The 16676-nt window shown below is 58.2% G+C and overlaps 2 protein-coding genes across 8 annotated transcripts; one reads left to right on the top strand and one right to left on the bottom strand.

Moving 5' to 3' along the window:
- The first annotated feature begins 2139 nt into the window (after window positions 1–2139).
- SLC25A39 (solute carrier family 25 member 39) lies at window positions 2140–6531 on the top strand. Of its 4 annotated transcripts, none has more exons than XM_049636251.1 (12): window positions 2140–2273; window positions 3138–3237; window positions 3371–3430; window positions 3555–3599; window positions 3857–3966; window positions 4310–4377; window positions 4520–4644; window positions 4826–4999; window positions 5342–5451; window positions 5678–5759; window positions 5839–5919; window positions 6012–6531. In XM_049636251.1, the coding sequence occupies exons 2-12, from the start codon at window positions 3153–3155 to the stop codon at window positions 6125–6127; spliced, it is 1056 nt and encodes a 351-aa protein (XP_049492208.1). In that variant the 5' UTR covers window positions 2140–2273; window positions 3138–3152; the 3' UTR covers window positions 6128–6531. The 4 variants fall into 4 exon arrangements, with proteins under 4 accessions (XP_049492208.1, XP_049492206.1, XP_049492207.1 ...); XM_049636249.1 differs by having other exon boundaries at window positions 3833–3966; XM_049636250.1 differs by lacking the exon at window positions 2140–2273 and adding an exon at window positions 2363–3036 and having other exon boundaries at window positions 3833–3966.
- A 649-nt stretch (window positions 6532–7180) lies between these two features.
- RUNDC3A (RUN domain containing 3A) lies at window positions 7181–16666 on the bottom strand. Of its 4 annotated transcripts, none has more exons than XM_049636246.1 (11): window positions 16331–16666; window positions 12549–12664; window positions 12030–12178; window positions 11754–11839; window positions 10720–10809; window positions 10539–10619; window positions 10230–10395; window positions 9973–10130; window positions 9081–9218; window positions 8848–8954; window positions 7181–7809 (listed from the first exon to the last, which is right to left on the bottom strand). In XM_049636246.1, the coding sequence occupies exons 1-11, from the start codon at window positions 16435–16437 to the stop codon at window positions 7667–7669; spliced, it is 1341 nt and encodes a 446-aa protein (XP_049492203.1). In that variant the 5' UTR covers window positions 16438–16666; the 3' UTR covers window positions 7181–7666. The 4 variants fall into 4 exon arrangements, with proteins under 4 accessions (XP_049492203.1, XP_049492205.1, XP_049492204.1 ...); XM_049636247.1 differs by lacking the exon at window positions 7181–7809 and adding an exon at window positions 8046–8423; XM_049636248.1 differs by lacking the exon at window positions 8848–8954.
- Window positions 16667–16676: the final 10 nt, after the last annotated feature.

Here is a 16676-nt window from a genome sequence, read left to right as displayed (position 1 = left end):
CATTTGGAGGCAGAGGTAGGACCAGAACTTGGATGCTCTAAAGGCTCTTTCTAGAACATTCTATGCTACAGGTCCTGGGGATGGGCAATCAATAATAGTCATTGAGTGCTTGCCACAGGATAGGCAAGGGTCTAAGTATTTCACAGCTATTAACTTATCAACCTACTATTAACTTATTAAATCCTCACATAGTGTATTATGAGGTGGGTGCATTATTATCCCCATCAGCTCATTTTATAAAGGAGAAAGCTAAGGCACAGAGGCTTTAAGATATTTGCTAGAGGTGGTGCTGGCCCCTGCCTCCCACGTGCTCTGATCTTGAGGCACAAGCTGCATTTCTTGGATTTCTTGAGCCCAAGGCCTGAGTAGATAAAACCTCCAACAGGTGAGCAGGTCACTGCAGGGAGCAGAGAAACTTGGTTCTGAACCGGGTGGGGTGAGAGCTCCTCTGGACTCAGGCAACTGGGGGTTTGAATCCTGGCTCTTTCATTTGAGTGACCTTGGTGTGATTTTGACCTCTCCCGCCTCCATTTTCTTATTTGCAAAATGGGAGATTGCTGAGAGAAGTCTTGGTTCTACTCCACGGTAGGAGCCATTACACACAAGGCCCTCAGTTTCTTCCTCTGTATCATGGAAGAGTAATCTCTTGGTTGTTGGCTGGGAACGTGTTTGGGTAAACCGTAACTTGGAGGCTGTGAAAGACCTTAATAGAAGCTTGGTTCTCGCCTTTACATACATACAGTTTATAAAATGATTTTGTGTAATTTCAGACCTCCTCTTGACGGGGGGTAAGGGAATGTAAAGGCACCTTCTCCCCTGCCCTTTCGACCAGCGGCCACTTCACCCGTTAGAGTTTGCACTCTCCCGCTCCTAAACGTGGGCTTTCAAGCCTCTCGGAGCCCCAAAGCCAGTTTCAGGGAAAGCTGATGGTTGGCCCCTTCGAATCCGCGTGCTAACCTCGAGTGCGCTGGCTGGCTGGGCGGCTTCAGGTCCGAGAAGCTGGTGACGTCAAAGTCACGGACTGCCCTTCTTAAAGGCGCAGGTTTGCACTCCGTGTTCATTTTTCTGTGTTCGGACAAATAATTACGACTGCACAAAAGTTTTAAAGGCAAGGCAGGTGGTGGGGGTCTCAGGTGCGGGGCTTGCGGGGGAGATACGTGTCTCTCTGAGAAGCGGGATCAGAGACGTCAGCGCAGGATTTAAGCCTACCTGTCACCCAGTGCGGCACCCCCCAGTGCAGGGGGAAAGTACCTGGAAGGCACTTAACTTTGAGCCCCCGTTTCCTCTTCTGTCAAAAGGGCCCAAATAATAATACACTTCTAAAAACTTGGGGACTTAGAAAAAATAACGTGACAGTAGCCAACGCAAAAATGTCGGTCCCCTTCTTTCCTACTCAACCCTTTCATTGTGCGAAGGAGGAACCCGAGGCCCGGAGTGGTGGTGTAACTTGCCCAAGGTCACACACGGTGGTGGGATGCAGCCTAAATGGAGTCCGGCGGACCCTGTGTTTCCTGGCTCCCGGGCGAGCCTTTTCTCTGTCCAGCCTGCCTGGTCCGAGTCACAGCTCTTCTAACCCCAGCGCCCACGCGCAAGGTACCCAGCAGTTTGGCAAGAGGTTGTGGAGCAGCGCCTCAGTCGATTATCTGTAAAATAGGAATAATGCTAATTTCTGTTCCGTAGGTCATCACTAAATTGGAAGACTCCGCAGGGAGCCCGGCGGGTAAATATATGCCATCACTATCTGATCGCCCCGTGGCCTTGGAAGAACTGATTCAAATCCCTGCCGGCTCCGCAGATGAGGACACCGAGGAAGAGCGGGAGAGCGCTTTACCCACGCTGGTCTGGAAAGTTAAGGGAAGAGCTGGGACTCCCCGGACAGCGCTCGCCCAGCGTACTGGTGGGATGGAGTTTGTAAGACCACGCTGTTAAGTGCGGTGCTGCCTCCGTCACGCTCGACGTGGAGACCCCGCGACCTTGGGGCGCTGGTCCGGCGGAGAACCTGCGGCGCACCCTCCCTCGGCTGGGGGACTGGGGCGGTGCGGGTCCCAGAACCTCTGCGGGTGGGCGGGGCCGGCGGTACTCCGGGCGTGCGGCAGGTCGGCCGGCGGGGGGCGGGGCCTCGCGGCGCGGTCCGGAGGCGGGGCGGGCTCTGCTGCTTTTCAAGTCGGCCTCGGTACGGGTCGAGCGCGCGCGGACCCTGCACCGGCCGCGGAGCCGCCATGGGCCCGCTGGGCCCTGGGCGCCGCGCAGCGCGAGCACCGGCCTGGAGCCAGGTGGGCGGAACTGGACCGGGGTTGAGGGCCCGGCTCGGGGCGGGGGCGGGGGTGGAGGTGGGCCTTCCGAGGTCCCGGGGAGCCTGAGCTGGGCTGGGGGCCTGGAGTCGTGAGCGGTCGGCCCGACCTCTTCGGTCCCACCGGGCGTCCGCTGAGCGCGGGACCGGCGTGCCGGAGGAACAAGGAGAGATCCTGTCTCTCCAAACCTACTTTCCGCCCTCTCGGCCGAACAACCCCGCCTCTGTCTTGGGAAGAGAGCAGAGAGATTGTCCTTCCCATCTAGGCCTGGGGACTGGCCCTTCCGGCCTCGGGGGGAGGGTGCGGGGGAGGGCCTGGAAGCTCGCCTGCAGTCCCGAGAGAGAGGACGGTCCTTTCGTGACCATCAGATTTGTTTACACGTTTCCCTCATTGCTCGGCCCCACCTTTCAGGCCCGGTGACTCGGAGCTCCCAAGTGCCTGCCTCGAGAGGCAGGGGCTTTGGGGAGCGGCTCAGACGTTTTGATCTTTGGGTCCCCAGGGCCAAACCAGGTGCCTGCCCCGAGGAGGGGGCACGGTAATTCCGTGTTGCTTAGATGAGGGAATGGCAGTGGGCCATTATTGCCTCTTAACCAGTGAGTAACTCCCCAGGCTTCCCTCCTAACTACTCCCACAGTGACCTTGGTCAGGTCACCCTACCTCTATGAATCTCTGTTTCTCAATTGACAAAGTAGAGCTGACAAGTGCTTTAAAAGGTTATCGTGAGGATCGTTTGAATTCATGTTAAGTGAGTGAATTGGGATGAAGGGCTGGGTCAAATCCCTTTCTTCCCTTCCCACTGACTCGTGTTTTGTGAGTTGGGACTCCAGTTGACTGTTTATTTTTCAGAATTGAAGCTACAAGATGGCTGACCAGAACCCTGGGGGCATTAGCCCCCTCCAACAAATGGTGGCCTCAGGCACCGGAGCTGTGGTCACCTCCCTCTTCAGTAAGATCTGGGGAGGTGGGGTGGGGGCAGCTGGGGACTAGGGCAGACCAAAGATTGGAGGGGACCTGGTCCTGGAGGAGGGGTCAGGGTTGGGGTCCTTAAGGAGACTTCAGACCTGCTGTCTTCCCCCCAGTGACACCCCTGGACGTGGTGAAGGTACGCTTGCAGTCTCAGCGCCCCTCCGTGGCCGGTGGTGAGTGCCCGACCCTGGAGCCAATATGGGGTGATGCCTGGATAAAACAAGGGTCTTCCAGGGATGGGGTCCCTGGAGCGGGTGGGGGGGTTCTCCTGACTTAAGGGACTGCCTTGTATTTTAGAGCTGATGTCTTCCTCCAGACTCTGGAGCCTCCCCTACACCAAATGTGAGTTCCCCAAGCCACAGGGGGCTTGTGAAGGCCCAGGGGAGGGAGTGTCCCCAGGGGACCCGAGAGCTCCACAGCCCTAGCACACACTTCCAGGTCCTGTTAGCGAGCCCTCTGTCAGGAATGTCCACGCAGGGACCACAGCCTCTGCTGGCCCTCTAGGGATGGGGGCTCACCACCTCCCTGCAGGGTTCCAGAGCATAGTCATCCTAACACCCCCTCCCCTTTCCCAGTGCCCTCCTCTCTCCGATCCACAGGGAAGTGCCTCCTGTACTGCAATGGTGTCCTGGAGCCCCTGTACTTGTGCCCAAATGGTGCCCGCTGTGCCACCTGGTTCCAGGACCCCACGCGTTTTACGGGCACCTTGGTGAGTTGTGCCGTCAACCGTGTCTCTAGGCATTCCTGAGGGCTTTGCATTGGTCACACTGCAGACTCAGAAGAGAATGAGTGACACAAAGCAAGTAGGGGTGGCCGGTTCAGTTTGGGAAGGGCTTCCCTGAGGAGGTATCGTCGCTATGAGGTTTTGAAGGGTGGGCAAGAGTCCACTTGGAGCTAAGTGGGTGATTGAGTGTGTGGGGGCCTGAGCGACTACCGCCAGGACTCTGGGCAGTGGGCAGAGGTGAGGGCGTCAGGCTGGGGCCAAGTATGGGTTAGCCCCCTCATGGAGCTTCTTCACCTTCCTCCTTGCGGACTGGTGTCTGCTTGGCCAGGATGCCTTTGTGAAGATCGTGAGACATGAAGGCACTAGGACCCTGTGGAGCGGCCTCCCAGCCACCTTGTGAGTATCCCAGCTTGTGTATTTGCTTTTCCTTCCCGGAATCCTCTGGCCCGTTCCTCTCCTGTTGGCTGACTGGGCAGGGGAGGCCTGGGAGGTTTGGGAGGCTTTGGGAGTCCCAGCTAACCTCTGTTCACCCTCCCAGGGTTATGACTGTGCCGGCCACTGCCATCTACTTCACCGCCTATGACCAACTCAAGGCCTTCCTTTGTGGTCGAGCCCTGACTTCTGACCTCTACGCACCTATGGTGGCTGGCGCACTAGCCCGCTGTGAGCACAGCCTTGGGCCCTTGATCTCTCTCTCTGACCCCCACCTGTGCTTGAGTCCGGTTCTGGCTTCCAGCTCCGGTGTCTGGCAGCTTAGGGGTAGAGGGATCTCTTGGGCCCCCAGATCCTGGGACACGTTGCCGTTGGGCCCCGTGAGCTGACCTCTCCCCACTATTCCCCCTAGTGGGAACCGTGACTGTGATCAGCCCCCTGGAGCTGGTGCGGACAAAGCTGCAGGCTCAGCACGTGTCATACCGGGAGCTGGGTGCCTGTGTCCGAGCTGCCATGGCTCAGGGCGGCTGGCGCTCGCTGTGGCTGGGCTGGGGCCCCACTGCCCTTCGGGATGTGCCCTTTTCAGGTAGGAATCAGGGGTGCAGGGGCTGGGATAACGGAGCCTTTGGATGACTCACAAGAGTTCTGCAGTTAAATCCCAGTTGTGCTATTACTGACTTTGAAGTCACCTGACTTCTCTGGGCTTTGAATAGCTCATCTGTGCAATGGGGCCAGCAGGCAGGGTATTCACCCAGGTTTTCAGAAGTAAATTTCTGCAGAGGGCCCGTTACAGAAACTGGCACGTAACGAGCAGTCTTGGTTACCAGGAGGGAGGGCTTGTCACATTGTGCAGCAGTGGAAAATGGGAGGTCTGGGGCCACCCTGCTGCCCTCTCCAACTCTAATGAACGTATCCTTGCGCCCCCAAGCCCTGTACTGGTTCAACTATGAGCTGGTGAAGAGCTGGTTGAGCGGGCTCAGGCCAAAAGACCAGACATCCGTGGGCATCAGCTTTGTGGCTGGCGGCATCTCAGGGACGGTGAGTTGATCGGACAGGGAGTGAGGCCAGTGGATGTGTCCTTGGGAGGCCTGAGGGTTGTTGGAGGTGCTCAAGAGAAGAGTGCTCGTGTAGCGGCAGGTGGCTGCCTGTTGAGGAGCAAGCTCGCCCTCCCTGGTGAAATCCTAGTTAAGGTTGGCAGACCCTGGCTGGATGCGAGGGATGGGGGTCCTGGGAATGGAGACCAGCTCTCTCCCTACCCCGCCAGGTGGCGGCCATCCTGACTCTACCCTTTGACGTGGTGAAGACGCAACGCCAGGTCGCACTGGGAGCGGTGGAGGCTGTGAGAGGTGAAGGTTCTGGCTGGTGTGGGGCTAGGCAGGTGGGGGCCCAAGCGGGGTCTTACTGGGCTGTGCCTTACGTTTGCAGTGACGCCCCCACACGCCGACTCCACCTGGCTGCTGCTGCGGAGGATCCGGGCTGAGTCTGGCACCAGGGGACTCTTTGCAGGTGAGTGTCTGTGTGTGTGTGTCCAAACTTGGAAGGATTGGGCCCCTCCCAGGACCCTGACCTCTGACCCTAATCTCCGTCTCCCATTGCAGGCTTTCTCCCGAGGATCATCAAGGCTGCCCCCTCCTGTGCCATCATGATCAGCACTTACGAGTTTGGCAAAAGCTTCTTCCAGAGGCTCAACAGAGAACAGCCTCTGGGCTCTTAAAAGGAGCCAGGGGACAAGGACCCTATCTCTTCCATGGATGGGGGTGGGGCAGAAGGAGACTGAGCCAAGTGCCTTGTCCTCAGCACTGAGGGGAGGGGCCTCATTTCCCTTCCCTCTCAACTATGAGCTCCAGGGGTTGGGGCTACCCCTCTAGGTCTGCCAAGGCCCCCCTAAAACAGCTTTCTTCCTGCTGTTCCTCATTCCCAAGCCCCAAGGATAATCACTTTTCCAGCCCCCCGCCCCGACCAAGTTCAAGACCAAATCGGATAACTGCCCCCTCCCTTCCCACCATTTCCCTGTGTTTGCTGTAGCTGGGTCTGCTTCTGGGAGCCACAAAACCCTGGGCCTGGTGTAGTCTGCACCCTTCCCTGTTAATTCCTTGAGTCTAAAGATGATGAACTTCTCTCCAGTGCCTGTGAGTGCAGGGGGGTCAGGGGTGGGGAGGGAACTGGGACTTGGTGAGTGATTTGCACAGAGGGGGCCTGGAGGGGACCTTGACAGCGGCTTTTACTGCCCAGGTGGTACCCATGTAAAGCACCCCCCTCCTTATTTAGTAAGAGCTGGGTCAGTGCAAGGACCCAGAGTTGGGGGCGACAGGTAGTGTTAGGGCCAGGGTAGAAGGTGGTGCAACCTCTCCCCAAGGGCACACTTCAGTGCCAACAGAGGAGGGAGGTTGCTTCTTTGGGTCTGCAACTCTGGGCCAAAGCTGAATTGCTCAGGGTGCCGGAAGGAGAATAGGGCCCTGCCAGGGCTTGCCTCCTCCACCTGCCCCCAGGATGTTCAGTGTCTTCTCTGCTTGGGGCTAAGCAAGTTATTAAGAGTATTAGGCTGAATGGGGCATTTACATGTCTGCTGGGGAAAGGCCTAACATTTAGGACCCTTCTCAGGAAAGCCACCTACTCCTGGCATTCTTCTGACAGGTCTGCTCCCGTGGGGCACGCACCCATTCTGTCCGGTCTAGCATCACCTTCGTTATGGGCCCGGCACCGGCTCTATCAGATTATGCCACCTCAGGACAGTGTCCAGTCCCAGCCCCCCACAGACAAAGTTGCCCTCAGTCTTCTGGTTTTTATTTGCCTGATCCCCTCAGAGCCCCTGCCCTGGGGACTGGGAAGGGAGGGACTCCAGAGAATACACAAGGACAGACTGAAGAGGCATGGGAGGTGGGGGTGCTGAGGCTGGGCCACCAGCTCCTGAGGAGGGTGGTGGGGATGAGCGAAGAAGAGTCCAGTGGGAAGCCAGCCGGGCGTCAGGGTCACCAGAAGAATGGAACAAACTTTCCCAAGGATTCCCTGTGGCCGTGGTGCCCCTGCAGCCTGGCCCAACCGACTCCCCTTTGCAGCTCCTGCTCCCTTGGGCAGAAAGCTAAAACTGGCAAGAAGCAAAGGGTGCCTTTTGCAAGAGACCCATGGCTGGGTGGGCAGCGTTCCCTGGAAAAGTGGCCTGGACTGGGGGACTCTGAGGAAAGGCGGCAGGTGTCTGTGCCCCTGGCCAGGGTGGGGGTGGGGGGGCTGGCGTTGGTGCTGCCCACACCGCTCCTCAGCTGGGGCTCAGTGCTGGGCTGCCCTCAGGACTGTCGCTCACCAGGCACTCGTTGGATTTGAAGCTCGCCAGGGACTTGCAGCTGGGGATGGAGGCCAGGGAGCCGCAGAGGCCCAGCATGGAGGGCGTGGGGTCCTTCCCTGGGGAGAGAGGGCAGGTGAGGCCAAGCCAACTGGTCTGCCTGTGTGTGAGTTGGGGAGGGGGGTACAGGGGAAGGCAGTGGAGGGGCAGCCCTCAGGTGAACCCCCCCTCCCCCAGGAATTTTTCCTCATTTCTGGAGCATTTGCCATTTTCAGTTAAACCTTGATAAGCATCTGCCCATGCCATGCACAGTGCCAGGGACACTGTATTGTAATCGTCAGTTTATGTCTCTGTCTCCCCCTGAGGTTCATCCTCTCTGTCTGTTTATTAAACACACGGTGAGCACTTGTTCCGTTCCAAGCACTGGGGATACAGAGAACGGACGAGACACGGTCCCTGCCCTCACGGAGCTCACAGTCTGGTGGGGAGACAGACACACGGACAATCACAAACACAGTGTGGCGGGGTTCCACGTCCATAGCCTGCCTTGTCTCAAAGAAGATCTAAAATCATCCAGTACAGTGTGGTTTTTAGAAAGAAAAGGCAGAAGTCCAGGCACCGGGAAAACTAGGGCGGGGAACCAAGGTGAAGCCAGGGGAGGGCAACACAAAATGCATGCGTTGAAGTCCTGGACATTCGCTTGAAGAGAGCCACTAATTTGGCTCTGAGCTTCCTGGCAGCCAAAGAAAAGGGGGAAACAATGGTCAGGCAAGCGGTTCGCAGAGTGCATGAGATAAGAGCAAATCAGTTAGGCAAAGAATTCCCCAAGAATTTGTGAGCCCCTTGAGGATGTCATCATGCCAAAAAGCCATTGAGCCCTCACCATATGCCAACATGGGTGGTTATTTTAATCAGCATCCCCATTTTACAGATGGGAAGTGCTCAGCCAGGTGAAGTGACTGACCAAGCTGGCAGGGGAGGAGGCACAGCTAGTTTGCCCTAGGGTCTGCCCAACACCCCCAAACCAAACTTAATTGCTGTGCTAAGCTCTCTGGAAGGGCTGAATGAAAGAGGGAATTGGCCAGGGCCTGACCATAGGCCCCAAGGCCTGGCCTCAGCCCTCCTTGGAAGAGTTGGGTGCTGGATCGGGGGCTCACCGATGGGGCCCCAGGGCTCCTCATCCCGTTTGCCCTCTCCCAGGCGCTGGGAGTCCGAGCTCAGACTGGCTTCAGCTGACAGTGGCTCCGTGCTCATGAAACTGTGTCTGTGGCAGAGCAGAGGGCTGGTGTGCAGGCAGAGGCCTACAGCCCCCCGCGCCCCCCCCCCCCAGTGCCCCTCTTCCCGGTAAGGGCCAGCACTCGGGCCCAAGCTGAGCCTGGCTGAGGCTTACCTCCGGTAGAGCTTGGGGTTGTTGGCACCCTCTGCCCCATTGAGCGTTCCTAGTGACGGCCATTGGTTGACCAGGGGAGTAGTGAGCTCTTTGGAACCCTGGGCCAGGGGAACGTGGTCACCGGGGATCAGACCTGTCCTGGGATGGGGAGGAGGGGTCAGGACTGGCTAGGAGAGGGAGCAGAAGTGGGGAGGGGGGGGGGGCGAGCTCAGAAAGAGGTGGTGGTGGGGTTAGGAATGAAACCTGGGTAGCAGAAATGGGGACAGAATGTTGAGGATCAGTAGGGCAGATCCTGGGAGTCAGTGGAAGGTACTGGGGGTTAGAGAGGTGACGGGGATTTGGTGTGCTCCTACTGGGGGATGGAGGGGACAATGGGGTGTTTGTGGGACTCAAGTCAGTGTGGAGTGGATAGAGAACAGAGTGGGAATCCTGAAGGTTAATGGGGTATCTTGGGGACTCCTGCTGGCAGGTCACAGGGTAATGAAAAGGTCTAGGGGGGAGCTATTGGGGATGAGTAGCAGTGAAGTCAGTGGTCACCTTGGGGATGATGGTCAGTGGTTGTGGATCAGAGGGCTGTTGAGCAGAGGGAATAACGGATCGTGTTGAAGGTTGCTAAGTAACATTTGAGGTCCTTATCAGTAATGTTGGGGTCCCAGGAGTAATGTTCTGTAACCATGCTAGCTGACGGATGAAGTGGGGCGCCCAGGATCTTACGTTGAGAGTAACTTAGTTCGCTGGGGACGGGGGCCTGGGGTGGAGGAGGTGAGGGGATCAGTGGTTTGATGCTGGCGGTTGGTTGCACTAGATGCTGTTATCAAGAAAGGTGACGTTAGACTCTGGGGGAGATGTGGTCGGGGTGGCCGGGACGGGGAAGGGCGGCGGCGGCGCTCACAGCTGCTCCTGCAGCTCCAGGATCACGCCTTCCAACTCCCGCTTCTCGCGCTGGTTCTGCGCCGCCGCCTCCTCCAGCTGCAGCTGCAGCCGCCGGTTCTCCGCCTCCAGGTCCTTCAGCTGCGACTCGCGCAGGCGCACCAGCTCCTCCAGGTAGCCCTGCGGGGCGCCGGCTCAGCCCGGGCCGCGGGACGCGGGGGGAGGGTCCCAGCGGCCGCCCGCCCCCCTGCCCGCAGCCCCCGCCGCGGCATCACGCACCTTCTGCGCGTAGACGATGCGGAACTTCTGTTCCATCTTGTGCCATTTGCTGTACCAGCTGTCCTCGTCGGTGACGAGCGGCAGGTACGGGTGCTCGGGCGAGTTGTCCTCGCTGGTACTGCTCTCGGCGCTGTGCCGCTCCTCCTCGTCCGTCAGGTAGTCATAGCTTGGGGGAAGGAGCGGTGGGCACGGCCCGCTCTGCCCGCCCGGGCTTCCCTTGCCGACCCCCTGGGCGGAGGGACCCGGATGCCGGCGCAGCCTGCCCCCTGCCCGCCGTCCCCCACCCATCACAGCAGTCCTGCTGCTCACCTCTGGGTGAACTTTAGGTAGGGTGTGTAATCGATGACCACGGGGGTCTTCCCGTCCAGCACTTCGCCCTTTAGGCAGAAGCTGGGGGCAGAGGAACCACAAGGTTGGGGGCGGGTAGGAGGAGATGGGAATGTGGGCGTTCGCGGCTAAACTCCCTCCGCCACCTCCATCCAGACCCCACCTGAAGTCTATGGCGCTCAGTCCGATCAGCATCCCGGTGAGGACGGTGGCTTCCTCCCGAAGCATGATGGCTCCCGAGTCATAGAAACGTCTGCGGGGCGGGGGAGCGAGGGACTGATGGTGCAGCGTCCTCCCGCGGGAGTGGCGGGTGGGGCACCCCTCAGGACTTCTCTTGTTAGCTTACTACAGACCTTTCCTAGAGGAAGGAGGGGTCTCTTTCCTGCTCACCTCTCAGGTGTGGATCTGGTCTCTCCCTCAGAGTGGGGCCCACTGTGTCTCCCACCTATTAGAACGTGTGTTCCCTGAGAATACTTTCCTCCATCCTCTGAACTACCCCTTTCCCGCAAAGCATGGAGTCCTCCAGAACGGTAAAATCAGGAAACCAGTTCTAATCATTAGTGCTTGGCATACAGCAGGTGCTCAAAAATATGGTGATGTAAACTCTGACATGTGAGGACAGACTAGAGATAGAATGGAGTAAAAACATTGGGTTGTATGTGACCACTGGGTTGGTGGGGAGAGAGACATGACCCTGACCATACTCAGCTTCAAGCACAAATTCTGCCTGTGACCCCGGCCCCTGAGACCCATTCTCTCTGCAAACCCACGGTGCAGGGACTGAGGCTCGGCACACTGGGACTCTGTCGTCCATGGGTAGCAAGTACAGACTGCTGCCACTGTTTGCGGAGTAGGTAGGGCTCTGTGTTATAGGTCATGGAACAAGGTTAACATAGTTGAGGCTTGTTCAGAGGTGTGTCTAAGGTTAGGGCTGTGCATGAGGTCAGTGCTGCCGAATGGTGGAGAATAATTAATCTGACTTGGAAGAGATGGTGGTGGTGCTAAAGGTGTGTTCCAGGAAGGCAGGCGCAGTGGCAGAGGATAGTCTGGGAGAGGGAAACTAGCAAGCTAGCAGTGCATGCTGGGAGTTGTAGTCCAGGTACCGAAAGTTGCTCTAAGAATTGAAGGATCGAGTATGTTTAGGCAGTGAACGTGCACACTGGGATCTGTGGGCCGAGCTGACTGAGAGGGTCTGACCTGGTGGTCCGGGTGTCCCGCAGAGCTGTGGTGATGTATTCCGACATTCGCTTCTCCATCAGTGCCACTCGGATCCATGCCCGGCCCTGGAAAGCACACTCACCTTTATTTGTTGCCCTGAAGGGACCCATGAGTGCACTATTGGGTCTAGACCTCCTGTGGCTCTTCTACCCAGTGCCTGTAGGCAGGGGTGAGGAACAAGGAGCAGGCAATCCCCCCCCTGTATTCCCCTGCAACCAACAGCTGCCCTCTCCCTGCCCATCACAGGCCCCTCACCTTGGCTCGGGCTGTGCTGATGTTTTCCATGTTCTCAATGCTGCTCACACAATTGTTGGGCACTTTGCTGCAGGCCAACCGGATATAGTCCCAGAAGCCCCGCTGCCCGTCTGAGCTGAACCAGCTCACCGGACCTGCTGGGGCACAGGCTGAGCCAGGGCAGGGAGGGGGCTCAGCAAAACCAGGGAGTTTGTACAGGGTCCATGTAATGGGGTATACACATGCATAAGTATAAGCAGCCACGCCCACACATGGTGCCTCCCCCGAACATATGTGCACACACATGCATGTACACAAAGGGCTCACTAGCATATAACTGCACGCCCATTGATTGGGCTTGTGGGCACCCACTCAAGTGGCCAGAAGACCCCGTCCCCTCTTCCCAGCTCTGTGCATGGCCCAGAGTCAAAATGATGGGGTTCAGAAAGCCACAGGGTAGATCAGAGTGGGTGGCTGGAAGCTAAAGGCTGGGAGTTAGGAGGGCTGGACAACAGGGGACAGGGAGCTGGGCCCGCCCACCTTTGAAACGGTGGCTGAGGATCTGCTCTAAGATGGCTGCAAAATTCACAAACTCCTCGGATGAGTCATCGATGGGTTCTGCCGTATACTTCTCCAGCAGCGTTTTCACAGAGAACCTGGTGAGGGGTGGGAGAGGGGGAAGTGGGGGTCCAGTGAGACAACAGGGTAATGGCAGTAGAGGAGGGGTGTTAGGCAAAGAGAGGGAGAGGAGGACAGAGAAGAGGTCATGAAGAGCATGGGTGTGGTGGGAAAGGGAAAGAAGGTGAAATACGGAGGGATACACAGTGACCACAGAGGTGCTGTGACCTGGGAGTGATAGAGTGGCAGGTGGGAGACTGATTGACATATAGGTGATAGGAGAGGTGACAGCTAGAGAAAGGAAACTTCAGGAATAAAGTATGAGAGGGGATAGAACAGGTAAGAAGATGAGACACCCGGAGTCAGGGGTCTTTCCCAGAGCCCCTTCCTTCTTGCCCATCCTTTGGAGTTGCATTTTCTATGTGTGTGGGTCAGAGGTCAGCTAGGAGTTAGAAGTGGGTTTGTACCCCTGCCCTGTGCTGTCTTCTGCTATTGCTGGAACAAACTTCAGTCCCTTCTGGGGGTGGCGGGGGGTCACCTGTGCCAGGACATGTGAGTTGGCACTGAGCACATGGAGCGTGGGCATGCAAGGGTGGCCAGGTGGGCTTTTAGCACACGGATGCCCCCCTTTCCCCTTCTCCTTCCTAGCCTGGTCGCCCACACACCAGCTGCCCAGAACCAGGCGGTGCAGAGCTGGGCTGGGGCATTGTGTGTCTGTGCGTGTGTGTGTGTGTGTGTGTGTGTGTGTGTGTGTGTGTGCAGGTTGTGGGTCTGACACACATTGGGTGTGTGTGCGGGACATTGGCAGCAGATCTCTGGAAGGGGTCTTAGAGGTCCAGACACCTGGCTTCTCAGAGAGGAAGGGAATCAAGGGAAGCCAACAGGGCTGAGAAACTGGAGCCCAGCAGCCCCCGTCCTTCTCTGCAATCCTGCTCAGAGCCTCAGCTACCTCTGCAATCCCTACCCCTGCAATCTCCACCTGCCATCCCTGCACTGGGATGGGGCAGGAATGAGGACACAGCTCCCAACATCCCATTATTACCCTATTGTGGGTAGCAGAGCAAGAGTGGGTGTCGGGGGATATGGGGGCTGCTTGGAACTGCCCTCCCCCCCTAAGCTTATCAAGCCCTGTAATGTGTCAAGCACTGTAGTTTGCATGTATTAGCTCATCCATCTTTACAACAGCTCTGGGAGGTAGGTCCTCTTACTATCATCATTCCCATTTGACAGATAAGGTAATTGAAGATTCAAGAGGTGGACTGATCTGTTCAGAGTCACACAGCTAGTGAGGAGTCAGGTAAGTATGTCTGATTCCAAAGCGCTTCCTCTTTCTGCTACATCTTGTGGCCTCCTGGTGGCCATCACGATTCCCAAGGCCTGGGAGCAGCCCCTGCCTCCTCTGCCTTCCACTCTGCAAGCTCCAGCCCTTACGCACTGTCCTCTGAGTCTCTCAGACCAATGGCAGAACTGAGCCAAAGGCCCTCCCTCCCTCTCTTTGGGCTTAGAGCTGGTCTGGCCCGAAATCAGAGCCAGGTCAGCGTTGGGGTCGTAGTAGATGGAAGCAGCCTGATGGACTCAAATCCTGTTTCCAGGTGATATCCATGTGGCCTTGGACGGGTCATTTAATCTCTCTGAGGCCCAAACAGGAATAATAGAGTACCTGCCTCAGGCTCCAGGAAGGACTGGGAGAAGGTAAGTGTGATAGGCCATTGGGCAGGGGTGGCGAGGAGCAGGGCCATTAATGGTAAGGTCGACCCTGCTGGAAGGAGCGTGTGTTTAGGGCATTAGCTGGGCTTCATTATGCAGCACGCTTCACCCCCCGTGATATTTTCTGGTCATCTGGGTCAGCCCTCAGTGGGGGCCTGGGGCTCGTTTCAGTGTGGCAGCCATCTGCCATCTATCCTCAGGGGTGTCGCCGAACTGGTCATTGCCCCCGGGAGCCCCATGGTGTGTTCCTTGTTAGGAGGTGCAGTGGCTGCTGCAGGTTACCATGGAGACGGGGAGGCCAGGGCCCAGGGGAGCCCTTGGCCTGCTAAAGGGAACTGTTCTGGGAGCTGGAGGCGAACCACATGACAGTGATGAGGTAGCAGGGGCCTGAGGGGTTTCTAAGTCTTTGTCATGCCCCCAACCCCCTCCAAAACTCTGTCCCTCACACCCCAGCTCTAAGCCCACTTCCGAACCTCCAGAACCTCTGCTTCTCCAGCCTAGGCCAAAGGGAGATTCCCCGCACCCCCCCCCCTTTCCCCATGCACTCAAGAGGCTCAGTTGTCCTAGCAGGCAAAGGAAAGAAGAAGAACCTTCTTCTCAGAGACAGGAAGGGTACCATCAGGAGAGGGCTATTTTCATGTGCCAGGCATGTGGTCCTACATGAATTATGCCATAACTATTCCTTGGTGTGGCTGTTACATTGACAGTGGGGATGATGAGGCACCCAAGACCCAGAATGGTTAGGAGACTTCCCATGGTTGTACAGCAAATAACTGATGAAGTCAGAGCTTGAACCTGGGACCCTCTGGCCCCAAAGGCAGAAACCTTTGTTTTATACCATAGTGGCAGGGGTTGAGAGGTGAGGGTGGAGGCAGCAGCCTGCACTTTGGGCTGGGGCAGATGCAGTGTGGTTGGGTGTGTGCTCAGGAACCTGGAAGGAGCTATGGCGGGCAGGAGCCAGGGCATCAGGTGAGCGCTGATTCCTGGGGGGAAGGAGCAGGGCCAAGGCCTGTGTGTAGGCAAGGTGGGGGTGGCAAGGCAGGACAGCTGAGCCCGGCACTTGGAGTGCCTGCCCTCAGAGGTGGCATGGGGGTGGGGAGGTTGCAGATGGAGAAGGCAGCTAGTGGGGGGGGGGGGGGAGGTAGGTCCTAGAGGGAGAGATGAGGGCAGGTGAGGCTGAGGGACAGTGGCTGGGCAGCTGGCCGCTCCTGGCTCAGGGCAGGGCAGTGAGGGTGAGTCACTGCAGGGCTGAGGTGGGAAGGTTCATTTCCTGGGCCCCCCAAAAGCAGATGAATCTTCCCAACACTGCGACAGCCCCACCCTCAGGGACACATCTGCCCTCCCAGTCTCCTCCCTGGAACCCAGGAGACCCAGGCTTCTGCGGTCAGACCCTCCCTCCTTCCCACGGCAGGCACAGCATCCCTCACCCTTCACTGGGTGGATTCAGGGGCTTTGCCCACACCCCTAGTTGATCCTGCCACAGGCTGCAGCTGCCCAGAGATGGAGGAGGGCACATCTCTGCTCCCGGATTTACGCCTGGGAAATCTCCCAGGAAAGCCCCACCCCTGAGAGGCCAGGATGTCAGGGGTGGGAGTGAGGGTATGCTTGGAGGGCGTTCAGGCTGCTACCTGTCAGTTCTTCTCTGCCCACCTCGCCCCCGCCCCCAGCAAGGGAGCCAGCCATCCCCACCCCTCCCCCTCACACACAATGTCACTTCCTGGTTTTCACAGGAAGCTGCAGGGCCAATTAAACACCCCTCACCCCTAGGCCCCGGACTGGGCATAGGCCTGACTTGGCCTAGAAGGATAGGGACCAGACCTCCAAACCCCCTCCTGGTCTGGGCCTGAGAGGAACAGTGGACGCGCTCCTCTTAACTCTGTGCTTCATCCCTTTTCCTCCGTGGCTGCTGTGCACCCTCCCGGCAGGCACTCTCGGTCCGTATTTCCGCAGCCCGCCCCGACGCCTCTCCCTGACCACCCCCCGCCAGCGGCGCCCACCTGCACACGGTGATCAGGTTCCTACGCTCCACGGCCACATTGCGGGAAGACGCTTTCTTGGAGGACAGCCCCAGAGCCATGGTGGTCTGGACAAAGCTCGCTTCCATCCAGATGTGCGGCCACTGCTGCCGCCACCAGCTGCCCCCCCCCCCCCCCCGGGCCCCGCCCCCCCCCCCCCCGCCGGATCACGGCTGGGCCCTCTGCCCGCCGGGGCCCCTCGATCCCTGCTCGGTCATCCCCCTGCCGCTGCTCCCGGTGCCCGGCCCCCTGGCACCCTCCCCCGGCGGCGATTCCAGAGCAAAACAAGGCCGGAGGGAGCTCTCCGAGGTGCTGAGCCGGGCCCGTC

This window comes from Panthera uncia, chromosome E1 (genome assembly GCF_023721935.1).
Source record: "Panthera uncia isolate 11264 chromosome E1, Puncia_PCG_1.0, whole genome shotgun sequence".
NCBI classification, from domain to species: Eukaryota; Metazoa; Chordata; class Mammalia; order Carnivora; family Felidae; genus Panthera; species Panthera uncia.
This window is presented reverse-complemented; position numbering and strand designations above follow the sequence as displayed.